This window comes from Acinonyx jubatus, chromosome C2, assembly GCF_027475565.1.
Source record: "Acinonyx jubatus isolate Ajub_Pintada_27869175 chromosome C2, VMU_Ajub_asm_v1.0, whole genome shotgun sequence".
In the NCBI taxonomy this organism is placed as follows: Eukaryota; Metazoa; Chordata; class Mammalia; order Carnivora; family Felidae; genus Acinonyx; species Acinonyx jubatus.
Genome location: NC_069384.1, coordinates 66147656 through 66173180, shown reverse-complemented (window position 1 = coordinate 66173180; position 25525 = coordinate 66147656). Strand labels below are relative to the sequence as shown.

The following is a 25525-nucleotide window of genomic DNA, read 5'->3' as shown; positions in this document are numbered from 1 at the left end:
TATCAATTGTTATTTGAGTTTCCTTTGCTTCTGTTTTCAGAAATATTAGGCTGAACAAGAAACCACTTCTAGTGTAGCACACTTCTTAAAATTCTGGATGTTATATAAGAAATATATTTAATAAAATTCCTGAGTAAAATTGTAAAAATCAGAGAATTCCTTGTAGGACATAAATGTCAATCAAATACTCAAACATTCTAAAAGAGCAAATGAAACACTAGAACCAAAGTTTTCCATAGTGGTGTCTGCTGATCCATGGTGATCTAGAGTGTGGATTTTAATGGATTATGTATTCTGGGATAGGAGTCTGGGGCTCCTAACAGGTGAGAGATAAGATCTAAGAAAATAAAGTCAAAACCCAAGAAGCAGCACCCTTAGTAAGTAAAGGAGAGAAATGTCTGATCTGCAGATTGATACAGTGAGGATGGAAGTCTGTCCAAATCTGGCTCTGAGTGTCTAACATCATTCTCCTACTTCCATATATTAAAAAAAAACAACCAAAAACAACCCAGAGATTAAGTTTCAAGTGGTCCAGAATTGGATGTCTCCCAGAAACTGCCAGAAATATGTGCAGATTTTTTTTTTTCTGGGAGATTTTATTTATTTTTTATTTGTTGCAAATAAAATCTATACCACATGTGGGGCTTGAATTTATGACTCTGAGATCAAGAGTCCCATGTTCTCCGACTGAGACAGCCAGGCATTCCCTGTGGACCTGGAAGAATTACCACAGAATAAACTCAGGCCTGGAAGAATTACCACAAATAAAAATCCTAAGGAACACAAGCTCAGATGCAATTAAAAGACAGATGGGAAATACTTCTGGTGTATTAACATTATTACAATACCTGTTAGCACAAAAAATTTTTTTTTAATATTTAAAAAAATAGTTTTGAGAAGTAGCTTTTTAAAGATTTTTTTAAAAATTAGAAACAGTTGTTGAATGTTTGAAAATTTGAAAATATTCTCTAGGCTTTTTACTGGGATGACATGAACTATTTCTTGCATTTCCTTCCTAATTATTTTCCTCATTTGATCATAGTTCATATAATAAAAATAATGTGAGATTTGTGAGAATTTTTTTTGGTTTATTACTTTCCTTACAATGCTGGGTTTATATTTGGAGAAATATTAGAACATTTATTATGTGGGAGGCACTGTTCTAAGCACTCTACCCATATTGACTTATTTAATGTTCATAAAAACCAGTTTACTATTATTATCACTGTCATATACATGAAATAATGGATGCACAAAGAGGTTAAGCAAGTTGCCCCAAATCAGTTACAAAGTCTTCATACTTAGACTGATGGGCTCCAGAATCGCACTCTTGACCTCTATGCTATAGGACATTTCATAAAGTTCTTCCAGGACTACAATGTAAATTAGGATTCTTTCTACTTCTTTGATAACACTGTTCATTTCTGCCTGAACATTAGCACAACTTAAAATTATTAATTTGTTTAATGTCTGTCTCTTTCTCTAGGCTCTTTCTCTTTGAGAGCAGGAACCATTTCCTGCCATTTCCCTGCCACATACACAGAACGTACTCAATAAATGGTTGAGAGAATGAATGCAGGGAACTTGCATAAAAGAGAACGAGGAAAAATGTTTCCTTCGTGGAGTAATGTCTCCATCTTGTGGAACTTTAGAATATCGTCATTAAAAAACATTTTTTAATAAGGTAGGTTTTCACAGAATTCTAAAGTGCCTATTTCCCAGGCGTGTAACCAATCTTTTCTACTGGACCAGCCCTTTTGTGATCGTTAGTGCTATAGAATAGCGCAGCCTCTTAAGGACAGGCCTTTCTCCTATTAGATTTGCTTGGTGCAACTAATTATGCAACTAGGTAATTAACTCGCCACAGTTTACGTCCAGAATGCGTTTGCTTCTACCTTGCCAAAAGATAGAGCACAGGCCCATCAACAACATGATCACCCAGGCACATTCAGAGCCCATTCTTTGCAGCGTTAATACAGACTTCGAAGAGGTCTATCTGCCAGCAGTCCCCGACTCGCCGTCACGTATTCGTCAGAGTGTGATGGCCACAGCAGGAAATGCAGAAATAGCCTCTGCCACACCGTCATATACTACGAGAGCGGCTGATTATGCTCCACTAGAAATCCGAGGTTTCACTTGTATAATATTTTGCACACATAATCTGTTATAATTTTTTAATACAACACTTTAAGAAGAGTTATTTCCCTGATCTACCTATAAAGGGCAACTCACTTTTTGAAGTTAGCAAATCTTGCTATTCAAATCAGAAATGGACCAAAAAAAGTGCTTAGGCTAACCCGATTATAAGTGCAGGTTATATATACCGAGTCTCCCCCCACCCCGCCCCGCAACCAGGCCCAGTTTAGCTTCTCTGACCCTAACCTACAAAGAACGTTAGAGACTGGAGGTCTAGGACACCACTGAGAGACGCTCCTTCCCCACGATTCTATGGTTTTTCAGGATACTCTCACCACTGAGAACTCTATGGTTCCGGCGCGGGTTGGGAGGTCTGAGTTTGAAAACCGTGGCGGGAAGATGGTGGCTACACCTGTCATCAGGCCCTGTTTCTGCCGTGTGGGAAGACGCTGGGACTGTGGCTTTCCCTGAATGGCCAAAAAGAGTTCGCGATGAATCTTCCGCGCTGGAGTGGGAAACGGCGACGTTCAGCATCAGGCTCGGACTCCTTCTCGGGAAGCTGCTGTGACAGTAATGACAGCCCCCTGCTCCCCTCAGGGCCGGTGCTGAGTCCTCCCCCAGGCTTGGGGCGCTGCTTGAAGGACCTCGGTCGCCTGCCAGCAGCAGCTGCAGGTACTCTCGGGCCCTCTGGGGGCGGCGGGTGAGGTGGTCAGCTCTGCCCAGCCACGTGTCGGGAGGTGTACGTAATTACAGCACAGAGCTTGCTTGTTGGCACAGCCTGCTAGGCTTCTACTCCCTTTCTCAGTTTGTGACTCCTGACTGGTGTGGAAGGTCACTTTCTGTTAGGACATGGACGTGCATATTGGGCAACAGCCTCGTGATAATATTCAAGTGGTTTGTGGGTCATTCGACCTTTACAGAAACAACTTCCTAGTGGCCATTCTAATCATCTGTGGGAGGCTCAACGCGTAATAGTGCCCAGGACTCCTTACAGATCCTTATATGGGAAAATGCTTTATGTCAGGATATGCTCTATGTAGCCTCACTCCAACACACAGGGATTCCAAAACACGGTGGAGGACTACTGAAGTCATATATTAGCATTAGATTAAACTCTTAATTACTTTTTTTCTTTCCTGAAAGGGGAATGCAAGCAGACAGTTTCTGACGATCAAATGGACAAGTTGCTGTTGGCAAACTGGGGACTTCCTGCAGCGGTTCTGGAGAAATATCACAGTTTTGGTGTAAAAAAGATGTTTGAATGGCAGGCAGAGTGCCTTTTGCTTGGACAAGTCCTGGAAGGAAAGAATTTAGTCTATTCAGGTATTAAAATTTGTGCAAATTAATTTCTTTATTACTTTAAAGACATGAATGTAAAGGATACTCTATTGAGGTAGTTATGAAGTAGTTAAAAGGTAGTAGTTATGAGGTAGAGTGAATGAGACAGTGATTTATAACTAGAGAAAGTCTTAAAATATGAAAAGTGGAGTCTCATATACATACTTAAATTATGCAAATTCCATTATATTGGTGGTTGGTAGAGAGCAAAAAAGCAGACAATTAAAAATTTTTTTTTACGTTACTTTTGGAGAGACAGAGAGAGACAAAGCACAAGTGGGGGAGGGGCTTGAGAAAGAAAGAGACACAGAATCCGAAGCAGGCTCCAGGCTCTGAACTGTCAGCACAGAGCCTGATGTGGGGCTGAACTCAGAAACTGCGAGATCATGACCTGAGCCGTAGTCGGATGCTCAACAGACTGAGCCACGCAGGTGCCCCCAAAAGCAGACAATTTGAGGAGAGCTGTTCTGCTTGCCATTCCTCTCAACAAACATGTCCCGGGGTGAGTGTGCAAGGGAAATGTAAATCTGTTCTCCCCGCCACCCCCCCACCCCGTTGATCTCAGTTGCCTTACGGTGTATGAACATTATACATTACTTATTTATAAATTGACTCGCTTTACAGGGTTGCATACACAAAACCGCATGTAATTTGTTTTATAGAAGATTTATATAGGCTTCAAGAGCAACTCTGACATTCATACTACTTAATTTTTTTGCTGTGCTGACTTTAGAACTTACTTGGTAAGATGCACTTTCTTTGTATCAGTTTTCTCTGAAGTTGTGAGTGATCCAGGTTTTTCCTTATGGCTGCAGCAAATAGTTATCATTAGAAATAAGTTCAGACTGTGGAATCAGATTGGTTGGGTTTGAAAACTAACACTTGCCGCCTGTGGCAATTAATAGCATATTAATAGAAAGCATGAGAGAATGCTTAGAAGAGTTCTTGGCACGTAGAAGGTACACAATAAATGCTAACTGGTGACAGTGGTAGAATGGCCTGACCATTTCCGCTGCTTAAACCAAAACTTGAGTGTCATTCGTATCTCTGGTCACCAACTTATATCAATTAATTACCAAGTCCAGTGTGTATTATCCCAAATAGCTTGATTCTGACTACTCTCTGTTTTTAGGTACATAACCTAGCTTATTATCCTCTCTCTTGTAGATTATGCTATCATCTTCTAGATTATGGAGTAGCCTTATAACTAGTTTATCTTTTCTCTCTGGTTTTGTTCTGCCTCTGCATCCAAAGTGGTCTTTATAAAGTACATGATCTTGCCACTCCTTTTTATGAAACTCATCATTCTGTGTTGCTTTCAGGATAAATTCTAAAGTCCTTATGTGGTGTGATTATAAAATTCTTTTTCATGTGGCACGTTCATTTATCTTCTCTTACTCCTACTGATTTTATTTCAGGCTTACTGAATTACTGTCATCTGAATTTACCAGGATTTCCTCCAGGCCTTTGCACATGCTGTTTCTTTTGCTTGACATTCCTTTCTCTTCCATTGTCTTCTCATAACTTCTATTTCCTTTCCATAAACTTTGTTACAGCTCTTCTCTCTCAGCTTCTATCATAGTTCCTATCACAATATATTAAAGTTGTTTATCTCCTTCCTCAAAGCAGGGCTTTTAACCATTCAGTACTTAAAGGAAAGGATCTTTAGATACAAACTAGGGACTCAATATTCATCATTTATTGTTCCAAAAAGGATTTGTTTAATAATTCTCTTCTGTGTGAGGCTATCTAGAACTCTGGTTTGAAGTCAGTGGGGTTTAAGCATATAAAGTTTTCAAATGCTAGTAGGGGACTTAATGATAGGTTAGTCTTAGGCCCTGTAGTTACTGGATGTGGTTTAAAACATTTATTTGTGCAGTATGTCAAATATTACTTCTCTTTATGATAACCTTATGGAATAATATGTTTTAGCTCCGACAAGTGCTGGAAAGACTCTTGTTGCTGAACTACTTATGTTGAAGAGGGTTTTGGAAATGCGGAAGAAAGCTTTGTTTATTTTGCCCTTTGTCTCTGTGGCTAAAGAGAAGAAATACTATCTCCAGGTAATGTTCTTGTACTAAGAACATTATTGTGATAAGACCTGTTATTGGGGCTGTGTTAATAAGTTTCTTTTATTGCGTCCCAGTGTTGCTTTGAAAGTTGACCATTTATGAAGAGAAACTTTTTTTTTATTAAAAAATTTTTTTTAAACATTTATTTATTTTTGAGAGACAGAGAGACACTGAGCATGAGCAGGGAAGGGGCAGAGAGATGGGGAGACACAGAATGCAAAGCAGGCTTCAGGCTCTGAGCTATCAGCACAGAGCCTGATGCGGGGCTTGAATTCACAAATTGCGAGATTATGACCTGAGCTGAAGTCAGACGCTCAACCGACCGAGCCACCCAGGCGCCCCAAAGAGAAACTTTAAAAATATTGCATAAAAGAGAAAGGGTCATCAAATCAAAAGAATGATTGGAAATTGTGTTAAAATTTATAAACTTTCCCTTAGGAAGTAAACATAATACTCATGCTGATTGAGTCATAAATTAAAAATCAGCATTTTAGCTGAATAGTAGGATTAGAGAGAAACGTGGAAAGGAAAGGGTATTTACAGAAACATCCTATCCTGAGAGCCGTTCGGGAATATTTAAGGGAAGAAGAACAAAATCCATTGATGCTTAGGTAGAATCATATACCACTTCAAGCCTGTGGTCTGTTCTATTCTGCAAAAATGAATAATGTTTTTTATTTGTATGATACTCACTGGTTTTTAAGCCATTTTTACAAATACAGTGTTTCATTAAGTAGAATAAAGTTACTATTGTGATTTCTGCAGTGAAAAAATGCTGTGTTGGAATGGCAAGACTATTGTACTGGTCGTCCAGAAAATCTGGATCCAGAAAATCTGGATTCTATTTTATGTCCCAGTTTTGCCATTAACTATGTTTTCAGACCAGGCACATAATCTCCTGGGCATCAGCATTTTCATTCTTAAAATGAGGATGTTAACCCTCAAACTATGGGTTAACTCAGTAAACACTCAGAAACATTTTATTGAATGAACAGCTCTCAAGTTCAATGGTTCTATAAATCTTTTTAACAGTTATTTCAGAGGCCAAATAGCCAACAAAGCTGGTCCCACATCCTCTCAACTTAGACCAAAGTAGCAAAATGATGAAAGGATCCTTTTTATTAAGAAGGTATGTTAGTTACAATTTAAACTAAAAGAAAATTAACGTCAAAGTCCCACTGCATTTGACTTTTGAAAACTTCCATTGTATAAAAAATTAGTGGGATAGTAAGAATATTTTTTTCATGAAGTATAAATTTGTTTCTTAAAGTGTTACATTAGTGTTTAAAAAAAGACCTAGTTTCTTGCGTGTTTTTAGAATAAAAATTTAGTGCTTAAGGTAGTTTTTCTCCCCCAATTTTAATTTCTATAAATAGCTCTAGGAAATGCTGCCTTAATGCTATCATTAAAATGGCATACTTAATTTTATTTGGCTTTGTCTTAACAGAAAATCTCTGTTCTGAGTTTTGTCAGTTCTAAACTTCATATTTTTAGTATATGATTCTAAAAAGAACCAGTGTATCTTGGCTAGGAACAACCAACAGTAATCTAATAAATATCTTTTGATACTTATGTCTGTATCGTGGAATAGAACCAATCTACAATCCATGAATTTCAAATATTTTTACCTGTATTGTTCCTTTTTACTCAATTCAGAGTCTGTTTCAGGAAGTAGGAATAAATGTGGATGGTTATATGGGCAGCGCCTCCCCCACAAGGCGTTTCTCTTCTTTGGATATTGCTGTCTGCACCATTGAGAGAGCCAATGGTCTAATTAATCGCCTTATAGAGGAAAATAAGATGGACCTATTAGGTAAGAAAAGTAGGAAATAAGCAAATACTTTCTGTTGCTATTTTTTGTTGGAATGGAGTGGAGCTTTTGTGATTTCTACATGTCCCATGTTTTTTCTTACTGTCTATCATCTATTTCTGAAGTTGAGAATTGGCATCTGTAATGTTAGGAACTCTGTGCAAAAAAAAAAAAATTGTGTCCTGCTGCTGTTAATTGACTATTTCCTTGTATATACTTTACAAAACATAGAGGATATCCTTGAGCCCTCAAGTCATTTCTCATTATTTCTCTTCTGTCTAAACTTTACCAAGAATAGAAGGAAGCATGCTGGGGCTGATTCTGTCATATCCACAGTTACTGTGTATGTATATTCATTATCATGTTCTAATGCTAAGATATCTAGATTTGGCCTCTCCTCAGAGGCTACCATTTAGCAGGGAAATGGTAGGGAGCTATAGAAGCTGACACTGTATTTGAACTTAGGACTCTAGGAAGATTTTCTACCTTAATACTTTTTTTTTCTTTAATAACCTCTTAGGAAAGTCTATGTAGAGATAGCAACAGGAAGAGAATGGTTGTAGCAGCAACAGAAGCAGCAGGAATATCAGTTAGCTATTCATTGAGATCCTGGTGAACTTAAATGGTAAAGTAGGAGTAGGGTAGGAGTGAGGAGTGAAATCAAAGATTAATAAGACATGGCTCTGCTCTATAAAGCTTAGAGAAATCACATTCACCAATTTGTATCAGAATTGTCTTATTACTTGTGATCCAATTGGATTATAAATATGTTGAGGATTGCAATAGAATCTTACTAAGTCTTATATCTAATATATTGAGCACAGTGCCTGGCACACTAGGGAGAATAAATATTTTTTGAATGAGTGAGTGAATAAAATGTTGAAATAACTTATCATGCCATATGATTTTGAGATAGCTTACCAATGAGGAAAAGGAACATCATGCCATTAGGAAATAGACCTGAAAGATCTTGATTTTGGTGGGCAAGATTTGTAGGGAGGATACCATCGCCTGTGAAAACCGTGACATGATGACCTTTAAAGGAGGTGTTGGTTGATACTAAATTTTCAATAATTCTTGAGCACTATTCCAAGTACACAGACTGGTTTAATTCACTAAGTAGTGGAGAAGGGAATTACGGTCATATTTATGTTTTGTAGTAGGGTGATTCACTAGCCTATCACTTCCAACAAAAACATTTCTTAAAATCACTTCTTTCTTCTTGATCTGATCTTGTTTTTCTAAGCAACTTCCTAACATCAGTATGGTTGCCCTGGCTGTTTTCCCCCATAGAAAAGTCAATACACTGAATAACTGTCATAAATGTATTTGATGTCTCATTGTACATACATTTCTACAAGGTTGCCAATAAAGAAGTGTCTGAGTAATAAGAGGCAGTTTTCTCTGAGTTAGCCCTGATTTAGCTAATCATTGATTTTTAGATCCAGAATACTTATAGTAGGACCACTTATGATACCTGAAATGTCTTGAAAAAGGATCATCTACTATGTGAAATCTAATTTTTGTGTTAGGGTTAGAAATTTGTATCACCTGCAATATATTATAGTAATGACAGCTACTTACTGTATAAGATATTGGGTCTTTTAAAATTTTTCTTGAAATTGTGAAATTTTGTAAAATCTAGGAATGGTGGTTGTGGATGAATTGCATATGCTGGGAGACTCTCACCGAGGGTATCTGCTGGAACTTTTGCTGACTAAGATTTGCTATATTACTCATAAGTCAGCATCTTGGTAAGTACCTGAAATAACTGAGTTCCTGAGATTCTAGCAATGTTGAGAAAGGGTCTGCAAAATAGGTATGAATTAAATAAAGAAGTAGAATAGTACCTATTTAGAACAAACTCATGTATAGCAGTTAGTTTTTATTCCAAAAGAAGTACATAAGACTGAGAGTGATTTTATTTTGTAAACATTTAAAAATTTCTGACTACTCACCATTTTTATGATAAAATTTTAAAAATCCAGTTTTTGTATTTGTCAGTTATACATTCATTGTATTTAAGTAGTCAAAGCTAATTTTGAAAAATAGCATTTCTTCATCCTCCACTTATCAGAGGTAACTACTTTCAACTCTCATAGCTTTAAAAACAATTATTTACAGTGTTATCTCTAAATGTAACCACTTGAGTTTTTAGTTTTACAGTTTATATTGATTACTTACTGTGGAAGATGAAGATCTAGCTCTTTTTTTCTCATTTCAGTATGTATGTATGTATGTATTTTTTACTTTTCTTTAAATCCAAGTTAGTTAACATATAGTATAAGAATGGTTTCAGGAATAGAATTTAGTGATTCATCACTTATATATAACCCTCAGTGCTCATTCCAACAAGTGCCCTCCTTAATGCCCATTACCCATTTAGCCTGTCTCCCCACCTACCTCCCCTCCAGCAACCTTCAGTTTGTTTTCTGTATTTAAGAGTCTCTTATGGTTTGCCTCCCCCTATTTTTATCTTATTTTTCCTTCCTTCCCCTATGTTCATCTGTTTTGTTTCTTAAATCCTACATATGAGTGAAATCATATGATAGTTTTTTTTTCTGCCTGATTTATTTCATTTAGCATACTGTTGTAAATGGCAAGATTTCATTCTTTTTGATCACCAAGTAATATTCCATTGTATGTATATGTGTGTGTATATATATATATATATATATATATATATATATATATAACACATCTTTTTTATTCGTTTGTCGGTCGATGGACATTTGGGCTCTTTCCATAATTTGGCTATTGTTGATAGTGCTGTTATAAACATTGGGGTACATGTGCCTCTTCAAATCCTAGCTCTTTTTTATGTTCTTTACTTACCCAACCGAGTCTCCCATCACCTCCCCTCCACCCCACAGTCTCTGTCTTCTCATCACCTTCCCATTCTCCAAATACTGTTATGTCATAATTTTGCTCAGATCAATATTTAGTGTTATGCTGTTAGGACTATACATGCCATTGCCAACTGAGCCATGTAGTATATATTGTGACTACTTTTACTTTCTAAATAATGTTTTATTTTCTCTGAAATTAATAAATGTTTTTTATGTTTATTTGTTTGATGGCCTGTGTTTTGTTGTTGTTGTTTTTCTTTTATTTTGTATTTATTATGTGAGTGTGTGAACTGGAGAGAAGAGGAGAGGGAGGGAGAGAGGGAATCTTAAGCAGACTCCATGCTCAGCATGGAATCTGATGCAGGACTCCATCCCACAATCCTGGGATTATGACCTGAACTGAAATCAAGAGTGGGACGCTCAACCGACTGAGCCACCCGGGCACCCTAATGGTTTGGTTTTCTATGTCCTTATCACTGATTGACCTCCAGCCTCTTTCCCACTTATGTAAATTTTCATCCAATATGTTTTAACACATTTGCTATTATACCAAATTCATCTTCTTGAAGTTTCTCCAAAAGCCTTCTGAACTGTTCCAATCTGGATAGGTAGGTAAACTATATATGTATGTGCTGCACAGCACTCATTTTAGGATCTTTCTTTATCATTATCATTCATTCCTATTACTTTTTGCTTGAATCAGAGCACCCCTTTTTTGGATAATTTATGTTTTCCTCATTTTGGTGAGGACATCTTTCAGGAAAATCCACTTTATTTTAGTGTACAGGCTATTACGCATGTGATTTTTTTGAAAATTTTCATGTCTGAAATGTTTTATAGCTATTTCATAGATTGTCCAGGTATAAAAGTCAAGATTTCCTTTAGAGTTTTTAAGACATTACTTCATTTTCTTGTTAGTGTTGAGAAATCCCATGCCATGCTTATCCTTTTTCCTTTGTATAAAATGTTTTAATTCTCTCTGGGAGTTTTTAGGACTCCTTTTATTCCTCAGTGTTGTGAAATTTCATGCTGATGTGTCTTCGTGTTCCATTTTTGTTCATTGTACTTAGTACTCAATAGATTCTTTCAATCTGGGAGCTCTTATGTTTCAGTCTAGGGAGATTTTAACACCTTTTGCAGCATATGAGAAAACATGGAGATAATCATCTATATCTTAAAGCAGTAGGGATATAGAAGATGTGACTAATACAATTACCAAATTTGACCTAATGGATGTATGTAGAAGAATTACCAAATAAAAGCAGAATGTTCCTTTCAATGAACATAGTAAATTTGTACTAATGCTGAGCCATAAAGCAATATATTTTAAAGGGTTTAAGTCACTTAAAATCTATTCTCTGACAAACGGGATTCAACTAGAAATAAATATAGGAGATGCATGACTAGAAAATTCACACTGGAAATTGGGAAAAACATTCTGACCCATTTTTGGGTCAAAAAAGTAATCACAGTAGAAATTGGAAGATAGTTTGAAGGCATATCTCCTAACAAAACTTTTGAAATGTAGCTAAAGTTTAAAGGGAACTTGATAGTATAAAGTGCATATATTATTAAAGAAGAGAGACTGAAAAATTAATGCATTATTCATCTCAAGAACTTAGAAAAAGAATAGTAAAATAATGCCACAGAAAGTAGCAGGAAAGAAATAAAGACAAGAGCAAAACTTATTGAAAGAGGAAAGTTATTATCTAGAACATTCACACACTTCTATGATCAAGAAGAAAAAACCCAATACGTCAATGGGCAAGCACCTTCAACAGGCATTTATAATATGGTATCCAAATGGTCCATAAACATGAAATGGTCTTAATATCATTACTAATCAAGGAAATGTAAACTACTTCTTCAAGGGGGTATTACCACACACTTTCCAAAATGGCTAACATTAAAAGGATTGGCATTTGCAGCAACGTGGATGGAACTGGAGGGTATTATGCTAAGTGAAATAAGTCAAAGAAAGATATATGGTTTCACTCATGTGGAATTTGAGAAACACAACAGATGAATATAGGGGAAGGGAGGGAAAAATAAGTTACAAACAGGGAGGAAAATCATAAGAGACTCTTAAATACAGAGAACAAACTAAGGGTTGATGGGATGGGGGCTTGGGGGTTGGAAAATATGGGTGATGGGCATTAAGGGGAGTACATGTTGGGATGAGCACTGGGTGTTATATGTAAGTGATGAATCATGGAATCCACTCCTGAAGCCAAGACTACACTGTATGTTAGCTAACTTGACAATAAATTAAAAAAGAAAAAAAAGATTGGCATCTTTTTTTTTTTTTTTTTTACTAAGTGGTGACAAGATGTGAACAATAAAACACACATGGATTATGGAGATACTTTGGTACCGTCTCTGGAAACCAGTTTGACATTAATAAAATTGAAGATAAGCTATAACCCAGTAATTTTATTTCTAGGTGTGTACCTTAAAAATGACTTGGTGTATGTCCTGAAGGACATGAACAAAAATATTGTTAGCAACACTATTTGTAATTAACACTATGTGTCTTTTAACATCATTTTCGTTTATTTTTTACAGCCAGACAGATTTAGCCAGTCCTCTGTCTAATGCCGTGCAGATTGTTGGCATGAGTGCTACTCTTCCTAATTTGGAGCTTGTGGCTTCCTGGTTAAATGCTGAACTCTACCACACCAACTTTCGTCCTGTACCACTGTTGGAGTCAGTAAAAATTGGAAATTCTATATATGATTCTTCAATGAAGCTTGTGAGGGAATTTCAGCCCAGTCTACAAGTAAAAGTAAGTCAGTATTCTTCGATCAGTATTCCCAGTGTTTGATTGCATTTTCTAGCAAGTCGTTAACATTTTTTGAGTTATATAAGTTAGTGGTTGCAAAGTAGTTGAATATGCTTTACATCACCATCAGAAGGATTATTAATATTTTTTTTATTTAAAAAATTTTTTGTTTATTTATTTTTGAGAGAGAGAGTCAGAGTGTGAGCAGGGGAGGGGCAGAGAGAGAGGGAGACACAGAATCCAAAGCAGGCTCTAAGCTGTCAGCACAGAGCCCAAAGCTCGAACCTGTGAACCACAAGATCATGACCTGAGCCGAAGTCGATTGCTCAATTGACTGAGCCACCCAGGTGCCCCAGAAGGATTACTTAATATTAAGCTAATTGGTTTCATCTTAAATAACTGGTGGTGATGGTGAGAGAGGAAATGTAGTTGTGCCTTGAATTTAAATGATTATCGTTTTGTGGGGCACCTGCGTGGCTCAGGTGGTTAAGCATCCGACTCTTAGTTTCAGTTCAGGTCATGATCTCACAGTTGCTGGGTTTGAGCCCTGCATCAGGCTCTGTTCACGGTGCAGGGTCTGCTTGAGATTCTCTCTCTCCCTCTCTCTCTGCCCCTCCCCCTCCCCCACTCATACTCTGTCAAACTTAAAAAAAAATTATCATTTCCAGTAAGTATAAGTAATAGAAAATAATATAAATAATAAGCAATAACTAATTTTGTAGATTTTTCTTTTTAACTGGGAAAAGATTTTCTTGTGGTTTAGTTTACTTACTAAATACTAATGTGGAAAATGAAACTTTTGTTAAGTAGTAATTATAATATATAGTAAAGGGGAAAAACATTTTTGGAGTCAGACCTATTTCTGGTATTCCATAGAGATTCTTGATATGACTGATACTAGTTGAATCACAAAACCTCTCTGAACATACTGTCTTCCTCTATAAAATGCGATGTAACACTTATTGTAAGAATGAAGTATGGTTTTAAAAAACTGGCATCTAGGAAGTGTTTGATGAATGATAAATTTCCTCACACACCGATAAATACAGTTAAAAAATTTTAGTTCACAGTATTTTTTTAGGTCTGATTTTTCAATCCTGACATTAAAAAACTGATTCATCATCTGTGGAGTGGGGCATCTTCACATTTTATAAAGAGCTGTGCCTCTGAGTACTGAAACAGCTGGAGTTGGTAATAGGAGTAAATTCACGTTTCAGTACTCTCATAGGTATGCATTTGTAGCCTCTGTATGCCTGGCATGGAATCTTAGTTGTTTTGCTCAGTACCCCAAACTGCAGCAGACTGTGCCTTGGTTACCTCAATGAAATGTATATGTAAACACATTTATTTACTGTCCTATTAATCTCTTTCTATTATTATGTCTATGCTTCCACCCTATTTGAATCACTTGACCCTTATTCGGATTATTGAAATAGTCTCCTAATTGATCTTTCTATTTCCCACCTTCTCCCTTTCAGTCTGTGCTTAAATCAGGAGCTAGTGATCTATTTAAAATGAGCATCCAAGGGGTGCCTGGGTGGCTCAGTCGGTTGAGCGTCTGACTTCAGCTCAGGTCATGATCTCACAGTCTCTGAGTTCGAACCCCGCATCGGGCTCTGTGCTGACAGCTCAGAGCCTGGAGCCTGCTTCAGATTCTGTGTCTCCCTCTCTCTCTGCCCCGCCCCTGCTCATACTCTCTCTCTGTCTCCAAAATAAATAAAAACATTAAAAAAATTTTCTTTTTAAATGAGCATCCGATCACATAACCATTATGTTCCCAAACTTGGAATGCTTCCTTGTTTCATTTTGAATGAAGGCCAGCCTCTTTTTGGTAGCCTATAATGCCCTATGTGATCTGTCCCCAGCCCCTTAGTGCTCTGACCTCACCTACTACATTCCTTCTCACTCCCACCACAGCCACATTGCTGTTCTATGATACACCAAGAATCTTCTACCTCAGGTTCTCTCTGTCTGGAATGCTTTCCCCCCACTCGTCAGCATGGTTTACTCTTTCACCTTTGGACCTTTACTCAAATGTCACTTTCTGAGACCTTCCCTGGCTAACTCATCTAAATTATAATGTCCTCCCTTTCCTGGTCCCTATTTTCCATTTTATTTTTAGCACTCTTCAAAATTCTGTGTGTTTTACTTAGCTTGTTTTTGTTATTATCAATCCCTTCTTACTGGAGTAGTAAAATTCTGAGGGCAGAGCTTTTTTTCTGCTTTGTTCTTTATCTCCAGTACCTAGAACAGTATCTGGTATGTAGTAAATGTTTGTTCATCAAGTGAATGAATGAATGAATTAATCCAGTTAAACACACTGACCTTCCAGTTTTGAGAACTCACTGGGCTACTAGACATTTACATATACTTTGTTCTACCTGAAATTACCTTGCATCATAAAGGAGCTTATTTCTTTTTTTTTTTTTCTCTTGCTTTTTCTTTGTTACTGACTTTGTAACTGGTTTTTATTATACCTTTCAGTAGAAAAAAACCTTCCCCAATAAGCAAAATGAGTGACTTGAAACTGATGTGAAATGTTTTGAAAGACCACTAAAATGACTATTTCTCTTTCTTTTTTAGGGAGATGAGGACCATGTTGTTAGTTTATGTTATGAGACCGTTTGTGATAACCATTCAGTATTACTTTTCTGTCCATCAAAGAAATGGTGTGAGAAGTTGGCAGATATCATTGCCCGTGAGTTTTATAACCTACACCATCAAGCTGAGGGTAAGTTACTGATGGAAATGAAAGCCTCTATTTTCAGTATATTTGCTTAAAAGTAATGTTAATGATTATATAAATAAAGTATAGTTCTCTTTGATCATTGCCTCCACCTGCCCACTGGACACTCCTTTACAAAACTATGCTCCTCTCCTTATCCTCATTATAGACAATGTATACATACACTCAGGCTAACCTTCAGATTTTTGTAATACTGGATTTATACAGGTGCATACTACTAAACATACAAGATTCTTCATCTGGGGTCCATGGGCTTTGAGAGATATCTTTGAAGCCCCTAAATTATATATAAAATTTCATATACACATTTTTCTGGAGAAATCAGACATCTCTCTCTTTATATTTCCAAACTCTAAGAAAGAATCACACACATATACATATGTATGTATATAAACACATATGTATTTTAAAATCAGCTTTATTGAGGTTTAATTTATACACAATACAATGTACCCATTTGAATTATATAATTTAATGAATTTTAACAATTATATACATTTGTTTAATCCCTACTCTAATGAACATATAGAACATTTTATCCTAAAATGTAATCTTTGCTCTTTAGCTATCAATCTCCTCTCTATTCTTAGCCCCAGGCAACCTCTGATCTGCTTTCTGTTTCTCTAGATTAGTTGTGACTTTTCTAATAATTTCATATAAATGAAATTACATAGTATGTATGTGTGTTTTATGTTTGGCTTCTTTTAGCACGGTATTTTTAAGATTCATCCAGGTTGTTAAATCTATCAAACTGATTCTTTTTTATTGCTGAGTAATAATTTAGTGTATAGCTATGACCATTAGTATATATTTTACTGATTCTAGGATGAGCCCTGTTCCCTCACCACTTTTGCTAACCTGGGGTCCCTTGGGGTCCAAGATAGGTGTAGAGAAGACAGAGACCAACCAGTTCTGGTCACAGAATATTAGGATATTTTATGAATTCATTATGCTACTGCAGTCATGAGGATAGGTGATAGATACCTCAAGCTTAGATCTAATAAGTAAACTTTGCTTGAAGTTTATTTTGGGAAGACTCCAGCCCAACATTATAATACTGCTTTTATTTCCCTCCTAATTGATGTTTCCTATACTATGCCATTTATATTCTTTATGTTGTACCATAATAACTTAAATTCCTTTGATAGAAATATTATTATTACCTTCTTTGCTTGAGATTCTGTCATTTTGATTTATCACAAGGGTTCCCAAATCCTGGTGCTTAAATTGGAGCCTGGGCTATGATGAACTTTTCACTAGAAAAGTAAAGACAAGGCAGCACATTTTTTATAAAGCTGAAGTTTAAATTCTGAAATTATCCCTACTAATTTCTTTTATGTTAAGATGACTTTTCTTTGGAAATAAAGGTATCAATCAATGGTAGTTTTAAAAAAATGTTTAATTGTACTTAGCATAATAAAACATTGACAAGCCTCTCTGAGTCTTTAAAAAATTTTTTTAATAAAAAAAAACATTTTTTTAAAATGTTTATTTATTTTTGAGAGAGACAGAAACAGAATGTGAGTGGGTTAGGGGCAGGGAGAGAGGGAGACACGAATCCAAAGCAGGTTCCAGGCTCTGAGCTGTCAGCACAGAGCCCAATGTGGGGCTTGAACTCACAAGCTGTGAGATCATGACCGGAGCCAAAGTCGGATGCTCCACCGACTGAGCCACCCAGTGCCCCCCAATTTTTTTTTAATGTTTATTTATTTTTGAGAGAGAGAGTGAGACAGAGTGTGAGCGGGGGAGGGCCAGAGAAAGGGAGACACAGAATCCAAAGCAGGCTCCACGCTCTGAGCTGTCAGCATGGAGCCCAATGTGGGGCTCGAACTCACGGACCACGAGATCATGTCCTGAGCTGAAGTTGGACGCCCAGCCAACTGAGCCACCCAGGCGCCCCTCTGAGTCTTTAAAATTTTAAGAAAAGTTTACCTAAAATATTTTTTAAATTAGGAAATAGAAGCTATATTAAAAATATATCTTATGAGAAATTTGCTAGTTCAGAAATCCAAAAGTTTGGGAGATTCTTTAAAGAAAACATAGTTCCTACACCTAAAAAAGTTGAGGTCTTACTTAATAAGGGAGCAGGTTACACAGAGAGACAAAAACAGAAGGTAATGTGTGATTAATTATCACATTAGTGGCAAATAGGCTAGAAAAATTGTCACACAGAAATAGGTTCCTAGGTGGTTCTGATACTGCTGGTTGGTGGGACACACTTTGAGCAAGGATTTTTGGTTTTTTTTTGCACACATTTTAATCATTTTTATTGAGCATTGGCACCTCCATTTTTCTGAACCTTTAGGGGGACATTCTATATTTGCTTTTTATTCATCCTTCCTTTCAGTCTTTTTATTCAAACAAGACATTTAGTCTGATATCAAGTAATGCTGGTTTCAAAGGCTTAGCGCCTCTCACAAAGAAAATGACATTTCTGAGTATTGTCTACCATATACAAACACTTACAGTTATTTAAAACTAGATTTTATATACCTATACCTATACCAAATGGTCCGCTGAATTTTCTGTTTTGCCATTTAATATATCTGACTTTTGCATGGAGGCAATTATGCACAAGGTGATCCACATCCTTGCAAAAACTGGTATATAAAATGATTTTCAGAGAATTTAAAGGCTGTCATTACTAGAATTATAAGTGGAGAATCTAGAATTATTATTGGTCAGTATTAAGTCTATTGGCGTTCTGTTAAGTTTGTTTTCTCTCTCTCCCATCATCTCCTCTATGACCATTTCCTATTTGGAATGCCATTTCTTGGGCTCCTACTTGAGACTCAAGGATGCCTATTGTGTGAGAGTATACTGATGAGTAAGGATTTTGATTTTTAGGCTCTGAGTGGTAGTATCTGTAATCCTCTCCTTCCTTAGCTGGGTCCTTTGTCCCTTCTTGTGGACTTGGTCTCACTCTACTACAGTGCTTTCTAAACTTTGGTGCACATTAGAATCATCTGGGAGATTTAAAAATTCCTTATGTCCAGGTTGCATCCTATTACATCTCAATGGCCAGGAATGAGAGCCAGCCATCAGTATTTTTAAAAGATGTTCAGCTAATTATTATATATTGTAATTTTAGAACCATTGCCCTGATATTTAGCTCTGTCCTGACTTAGGCAGATAGCACTTAAGGAGGTCTATCCAGAGGTGAACAGTGTTGATAATTTTTCTGTGACAGGATTGGTAAGATCATCTGAACTTCCACCGGTGGTACTGGAACAAAAGAGTCTCCTAGAAGTGATGGATCAGTTAAAACGTTCACCTTCAGGACTGGACTCTGTATTACAAAAAACTATACCTTGGGGAGTAGCATTTCATCATGCAGGTATCCATATTTGTAATCTGTTATTAAGAAGCCCCCTCCAGATATCTTCATAATTCCTTCACGTTTATATTTGTGTGCATTTGATTTCTTGTCAGTCTAATACTCTTAGATTTCATTTTAAGAAATTGTGTGATTAAGATTAAACAAGAATAAAACATGTTTAGTTTACTTATCTGCATAGTATATAAAACTACATAAAGGCTTTTTTGTTCCCTTGGAGAAGTGAATTCTATAATTGTTACCTTTCTACATTTTGTTTTCTTAAAATTTAGGTTAGACAGGTATTTGCTACCCTAATTTTATGCTACTCTGAGTGTTTCCTTTTATCTTAAGGGGTATTGAAATATACTTACAAATATATCAAAATCAAATTAATTTTAGAAATTGTCATATTGTATTTTGAGAGCACTAGAAGTGTTTAAAAATAAAACAGGTCAAAATTGCAAGGATTATACAGTCACTGAACTAAAAACTTCTTTCAGAGAGTGGTTTGTCCATGATTATATGTACTAAGAATATGATTAAGAATATATAGTTCCTAAAATTAGGAATTTAACCTTTTCAATTTATTTAAAATTTTCATTACATGTACATAAATAAATTTTAAAATATATGTGTATATATAAGCATACAGGATATTTTTATTATATATAACTTATGCATATTAATAAAATGAATACCTGTGGACCCACTACTTAATTTATAAACTAGAACCTCAATCTTTTTAATATTTTTTAAATTATTATTATTATTTTTTTTTTTTTGAGAGAGAGAGGGGGACAGAGTGTGAGCAAGGGAGGGGTAGAGAGAGAGGGAGACATAGAATTGGAAGTAGGCTGCAGGCTCTGAACTATAGCACAGAGCCCAACACGGGGCTTGAACTCATGAACAGTGAACTCTTGACCTGAGCCGAAGTCTGACGCTCAACTGACTGAGCCACCCAAGCACCCAATCCTTTTGATTTTTTAAATAAAATTAAAAATAATCTAGATAAGCATATATTGTATATACTTTTTTCATTTACTTGTATATATATTCTTTAGCATTTATTTATGTCAAAACTGTGCCTGACCACTGTGTTGGATAGACCCTGAAGATAGTGTGATGCATAAGCAATGTCTCTATGCTCAGTGAGTTCATTTTCTAGAACAGAGGTCAACAAACTGCAGTCTGCTGGTCAAATCCAGCACACCATTTATTTTTGTAAAGTTGTATTGGAACACAGTCATGCTCATTTGTTCTGTGGCTGCTTTCATTTGACGGTGGTAGGGTTGGCACAGACCATCTGTCTTGCAAAGCCTAAAATATATACAGAAAAAGTTTGCCTACCCTGGTCTAGAAGATGAGATAGAAGTATACTAGAGGGGAATGCAGGAGAAGATGGCAGCGTAGGAGGATGCTGGGCTCACCGTGTCCTGCTGATCACTTAGATTCCACCCACATCTGCCTAAATAACCCAGAAAACTGCCAGACGTCTAGCAGAATGGATTCTCCAGAGCCAAGTAGACAAGAGGCCCATGGAAGAGGGTAGGAAGGGCGGAGGGGCGGTGAGCACTACATGGACTGGCGGGAGGGAGCCGGTGGGGTGGAGGGGCAGCCCACCTGGCAAGGCAGAGCCCCGAGTCTGGCTTGTAAAAGTGGAGGGGCCAGACTGCGTGAGTTCTGACAGCCAGCAGGACTTAATATCTGGAATGTTATAAGTCAACAGCTCTGCTCAGAGAGCGGGAGGGCGAGAGGACAACAGGAGGGAGAGGTGTTGAGCTGCAGAAGACAGACCTCAGCTCGGCGGGGAACAAAGGCACTGGCCAGCATCATCTCCCTCTCCCATCCCCCAGCCAAAATCCCAAAGGGAACCAGTTTCTGTCACCGAACTTGCTTGCACCGCACAAACACCCAACGCTGTGCTTCTGTGGATCCATCCCTCCGACAGGTCTGCCTGCCTCCCTCCCGGTGCTGCAGGGCCCCTTCCTCAGGGGACCACCCATGGCAAAGCGAGCTAAGCCTGCCCCTCCTGCCCCTGTGCACCTTGCGGATCCACCTCGGCTAATACTCCAGATCCCATAGAAGCAGCACCACAAGCCTGGCAGTGTGCAAGTAGCCCCCACAGGGGCCACACCACTCCACAGTGAGTCCTGCCCCTGGGAGAGGGGAAGATAAGGTACACACCAGTCTGACTGTGGCCCAAGCTGTGGGCTGGGGACAGACATCAGGTCTGACTGCGGCCCTGCCCACCAACACAAGTTATTCTAGACAGCACAAGGGAAGTGCCCTGCAGTTCCCCGCCACTCCAGGGACTATCCAAAATGATGAAACGGAAGATTTCTCCTCAAAAGAAACTCCAGGAAGTAGCAACAGCTAACGAATTGATCAAAAATGATTTAAGCAATATAACAGAACATGAATTTAAAATTTTTTTTTTCAACGTTTTTATTTGTTTTTGGGACAGAGAGAGACAGAGCATGAATGGGGGAGGGGCAGAGAGAGAGGGAGACACAGAATCGGAAACAGGCTCCAGGCTCCGAGCCATCAGCCCAGAGCCTGACGCGGGGCTCGAACTCACGGACCACGAGATCGTGACCTGGCTGAAGTCGGACGCTTAACCGACTGCGCCACCCAGGTGCCCCGGACATGAATTTAAAATAATAGTCATAAAATTAATCACTAGGCTTGAAAAAAAGTATAGAGGACGGCAGAGAATCTATTGCTACAGAGATCAAGGGACTAAGAAACAGGAGGAGCTAAAAAATGCTATAAATGAAGTGTAAAATAAAATGGAGGTGACCATAGCTCAGGTTGAAGAGGCAGAGGAGAGAATAGGTGAATTAGAAGTTAAAATTATGGAAAAAGAAGAAGCTGAGAAAAAGAGAGATAAAAAAAAAATCCAGGAGTATGAGGGGAGAATTAGAGAACTGAATGATGCAATGAAACACAACAATAGCTGCATAATAGGAATTCCAGAGGAGGAAGAGAAAAAGAAAGGGGCTGAAGGTGTACTTGAACAAATCATAGCTGAGAACTTCCCTGATCTGGGGAAGGAAAAAGGCATTGAAATCCAAGAGGCACAGAGAACTCCCTTCAGACGTAACTTGAATCAATCTTCTGCAGGACATAGCATAGTGAAACTGGCAAAATACAAGGATAAAGAGAAAATTCTGAAAGCAGCTAGGGATAAACACACTCTAACATATAAAGGGAGACTGATAAGATTAGTGACAGATCTATCTACTGAAACTTGGCAAGCCAGAAAGGAATGGCAGGAAATCTTCAATGTGATGAACAGAAAAATATGCAGCCAAGAATCCTTTATTCAGCAAGTCTGTCATTCAGAATAGAAGGAGAGATAAAGGTCTTCCCAAACAAACAAAAACTGAAGGAATTCATCACCACTAAACCAGCCCTACAAAGAGATCCTAAGGGGGATTCTGTGAGTGAAATGTTGCAAGGACCACAAAGGACCAGAGACATCACTACAAGCATGAAACCTACAGACATCACAATGACTCTAAACCCGTATCTTTCTATAATAACACTGAATGTAAATGGACTAAATGTTCCAATCAAAAGACATAGGGTAATGGAATGGATAAAAAAACAAGACCCTTCTATTTGCTGTTTACAAGAGACTCGTTTTAGACCTGAGGACACCTTCAGATTGAAAGTGAGGGGATAGAGAACTATCTATCATGCTACTGGAAGTCAGAAGAAAGCTGGAATAGCCATACTTATATCAGACAAGCTACACTTTAAATTAAAGGCTGTAACAAGAGATGAAGAAGAGCATTATATAATAATCACAGGGTCTATCCATCAGGAAGAGCTAACAATTATAAATGTCTATGCGCCGAATACGGGAGCCCCCAAATATATAAAACAATTACTCACAAACATAAGCAACTTTATTGATAAGAATGTGGTAATTGCAGGGGACTTTAATACTTCACTTACAACAATGGATAGATCATCTAGACACAGGATCAATAAAGAAACAAGGGTCCTGAATGATACATTGCATCAGATGGACTTGACAGATATATTGAGAACTCTGTATCCCAAAGCAACAGAATATACTTTCTTCTCGAGTGCACATGGAACATTCTCCAAGACAGATCACATATTGGGTCACAAACAGCCCTTCTTAAGTATAAAAGAATTGAGATCATACCATGCATATTTTCAGACCACAATGCTATGAAGCTTGAAATCAACCACAGGAAAAAGTCTGGAAAACCTCCAAAAGCATGGAGGTTAAAGAACATCCTACTAAAGAATGAATGAGTCAACCAGGCAATTAGAGAAAAAATTAAAAAATATATGGAAACAAATGAAAATGAAAATACAACAATCCAAACGCTTTGGGATGCAGCAAAAGCAGTCCCGAGAGGAAAATACATTGCAATCCAGGCCTATCTCAAGAAACAAAAAAACCCAATTACAAAATCTTAGCAGCACACCTAAAGGAAATAGAAGCAGAACGGCAAAGACACCCAAACCCAGCAGAAGAAGAGAAATAATAAAGATCAGAGCCAAAATAAACAATATAGAATCTAAAAGAACTGTAGAGCAGATCAATGAAACCAAGAGTTGGTTTTTTTAAAAAATAAACAAAATTGATAAACCTCTAGCCAGGCTTCTCAAAAAGAAAAGGGAGATGGCCCAAATGGATAAAATCATGAATGAAAATGGAATTATTACAACCAGTCCCTCAGAAATACAAGCAATTATCAGGGAATACTATAAAAAATTATATGCCAACAAACTGGACAACCTGGATGAAATGGACAAATTCCTAAACACCCACACACTTCCAAAACTCAATCAGGAAAAAATAGAAAACTTGAACAGACCCATAACCAGCAAAGAAATTGAATCAGTTATCAAAAATCTCCCAACAAGTAAGAGTCCAGGACCAGATGGCTTCCCAGGGGAATTCTACCAGACATTTAAAGCAGAGATAATACCTATCCTTCTGAAGCTATTCCAAAAACTAGAAAGGGAAGGACAACTTCCAGACTCATTCTATGAGGCCAGCAGTACTTTGATTCCTAAACCAGACAGAGACCCAGCAAAAAAAGAGAACTACAGGCCAATATCCCTGATGATGATGATGATGGATGGATGCAAAAATTCTCAATAAGATACTAGCAAATTGAATTCAACAGCATATAAAAAGAATTATACACCATGATCAAGTGGGATTCATTCCTGGGCTGTAGGGCTGGTTCAACATTCGCAAGTCAATCAATGTGATACATCACATTAATGAAAGAAAAGATAAGAACCATATGATCCTGTCAATCGATGCAGAAAAAGCATTTGACAAAATTCAGCATCGTTTCTTAATAAAAACCCTCGAGAAAGTCGGGATAGAAGGAACATACTTAAACATCAAAAAAGCCATTTATGTAAAGCCCACAGCTAATATCATCCTCTATGGGGAAAAACTGACAGCTTTCTCCCTGAGATCAGGAACATGACAGAGATGTCCACTCTCACTGCTGTTGTTTAACATAGTGTTGGAGGTGCTAGCATCAGCAATTAGACAACAAAAGGAAATCAAAGGCATCAAATTGGCAATGAAGAAGTCAAGCTTTCACTTTTTGCAGATGACATGATATTTTACATGGAAAACCAGATAGACTTCACCAAAAGTCTGTTAGAACTGATACATGAATTCAGCAAAGTTGCAGGATACAAAATCAATGTACAGAAATCAGTTGCATTCTTATACACTAATAATGAAACAACAGAAAGACAAATAAACTGATCCCATTCACAATTGCACCAACAAGCATAAAATACCTAGGAATAAACCTAACCAAATATGTAAAAGATCTGTATGCTGAAAACTATAGAAAGCTTATGAAGGTAATTGAAGAAGATATAAAGAAATGGAAAAACTTTCCATGCTCATGGATTGGAAGAATAAATATTGTCAAAATGTCAATTCTACCCAAAGCTTTCTACACATTCAATGCAATCCCAATCAAAATTGCACCAGCATTCTTCTTGAAGCTAGAACAAGTAATCCTAAAATTTGTATGGAACCACAAAGGCCCCGAATAGCCAGAGTAATTTTGAAGAAGAAGACCAAAGCAGGAGGCATCACAATCCCAGACTGTAGCCTCTACTACAAAGCTGTCATCATCAAGACAGCATGGTATTGGCACAAAAACAGACACATGGACCAATGGAATAGAATAGAAACCCCAGAGCTGGACCCACAAAAGTATGGCCAACTCATCTTTGACAAAGCAGGAAAGAACATCCAATGGAAAAAAGACAGTCTCTTTAACAAATGGTGCTGGGAGAACTGGACAGCAACATGCAGAAGATTGAAACTAGACCAGTTTCTCACACCATTCACAAAAATAAACTTAAAATGGATAAAGGACCTGAATGTGGGACAGGAAACCATCAAAACCCTAGAGGAGAAAGCAGGAAAAAACCTCTCTGAC

The 25525-nt window shown here is 37.4% G+C and overlaps 1 protein-coding gene across 4 annotated transcripts in view; it reads left to right on the top strand.

Moving 5' to 3' along the window:
- The first annotated feature begins 215 nt into the window (after positions 1-215).
- POLQ (DNA polymerase theta) overlaps positions 216-25525 on the top strand; it is a 117406-nt gene continuing 92096 nt past the window's right edge. For 3 of the 4 annotated variants that reach the window (XM_027060952.2, XM_053220923.1, XM_027060954.2), the window contains exons 1-10: positions 216-323; positions 1487-1684; positions 2461-2808; positions 3280-3459; positions 5407-5537; positions 7203-7359; positions 9002-9110; positions 12771-12990; positions 15571-15718; positions 18924-19070. In XM_027060952.2, coding sequence (XP_026916753.2) covers positions 2628-2808; positions 3280-3459; positions 5407-5537; positions 7203-7359; positions 9002-9110; positions 12771-12990; positions 15571-15718; positions 18924-19070 — 1273 coding nt within the window. In that variant the 5' untranslated portion in view covers positions 216-323; positions 1487-1684; positions 2461-2627. Of the gene's footprint in view, positions 324-1486; positions 1685-2460; positions 2809-3279; positions 3460-5406; positions 5538-6575; positions 6676-7202; positions 7360-9001; positions 9111-12770; positions 12991-15570; positions 15719-18923; positions 19071-25525 lie in introns of those variants that run through there. The other variant, XM_027060953.2, reaches the window with a different exon arrangement.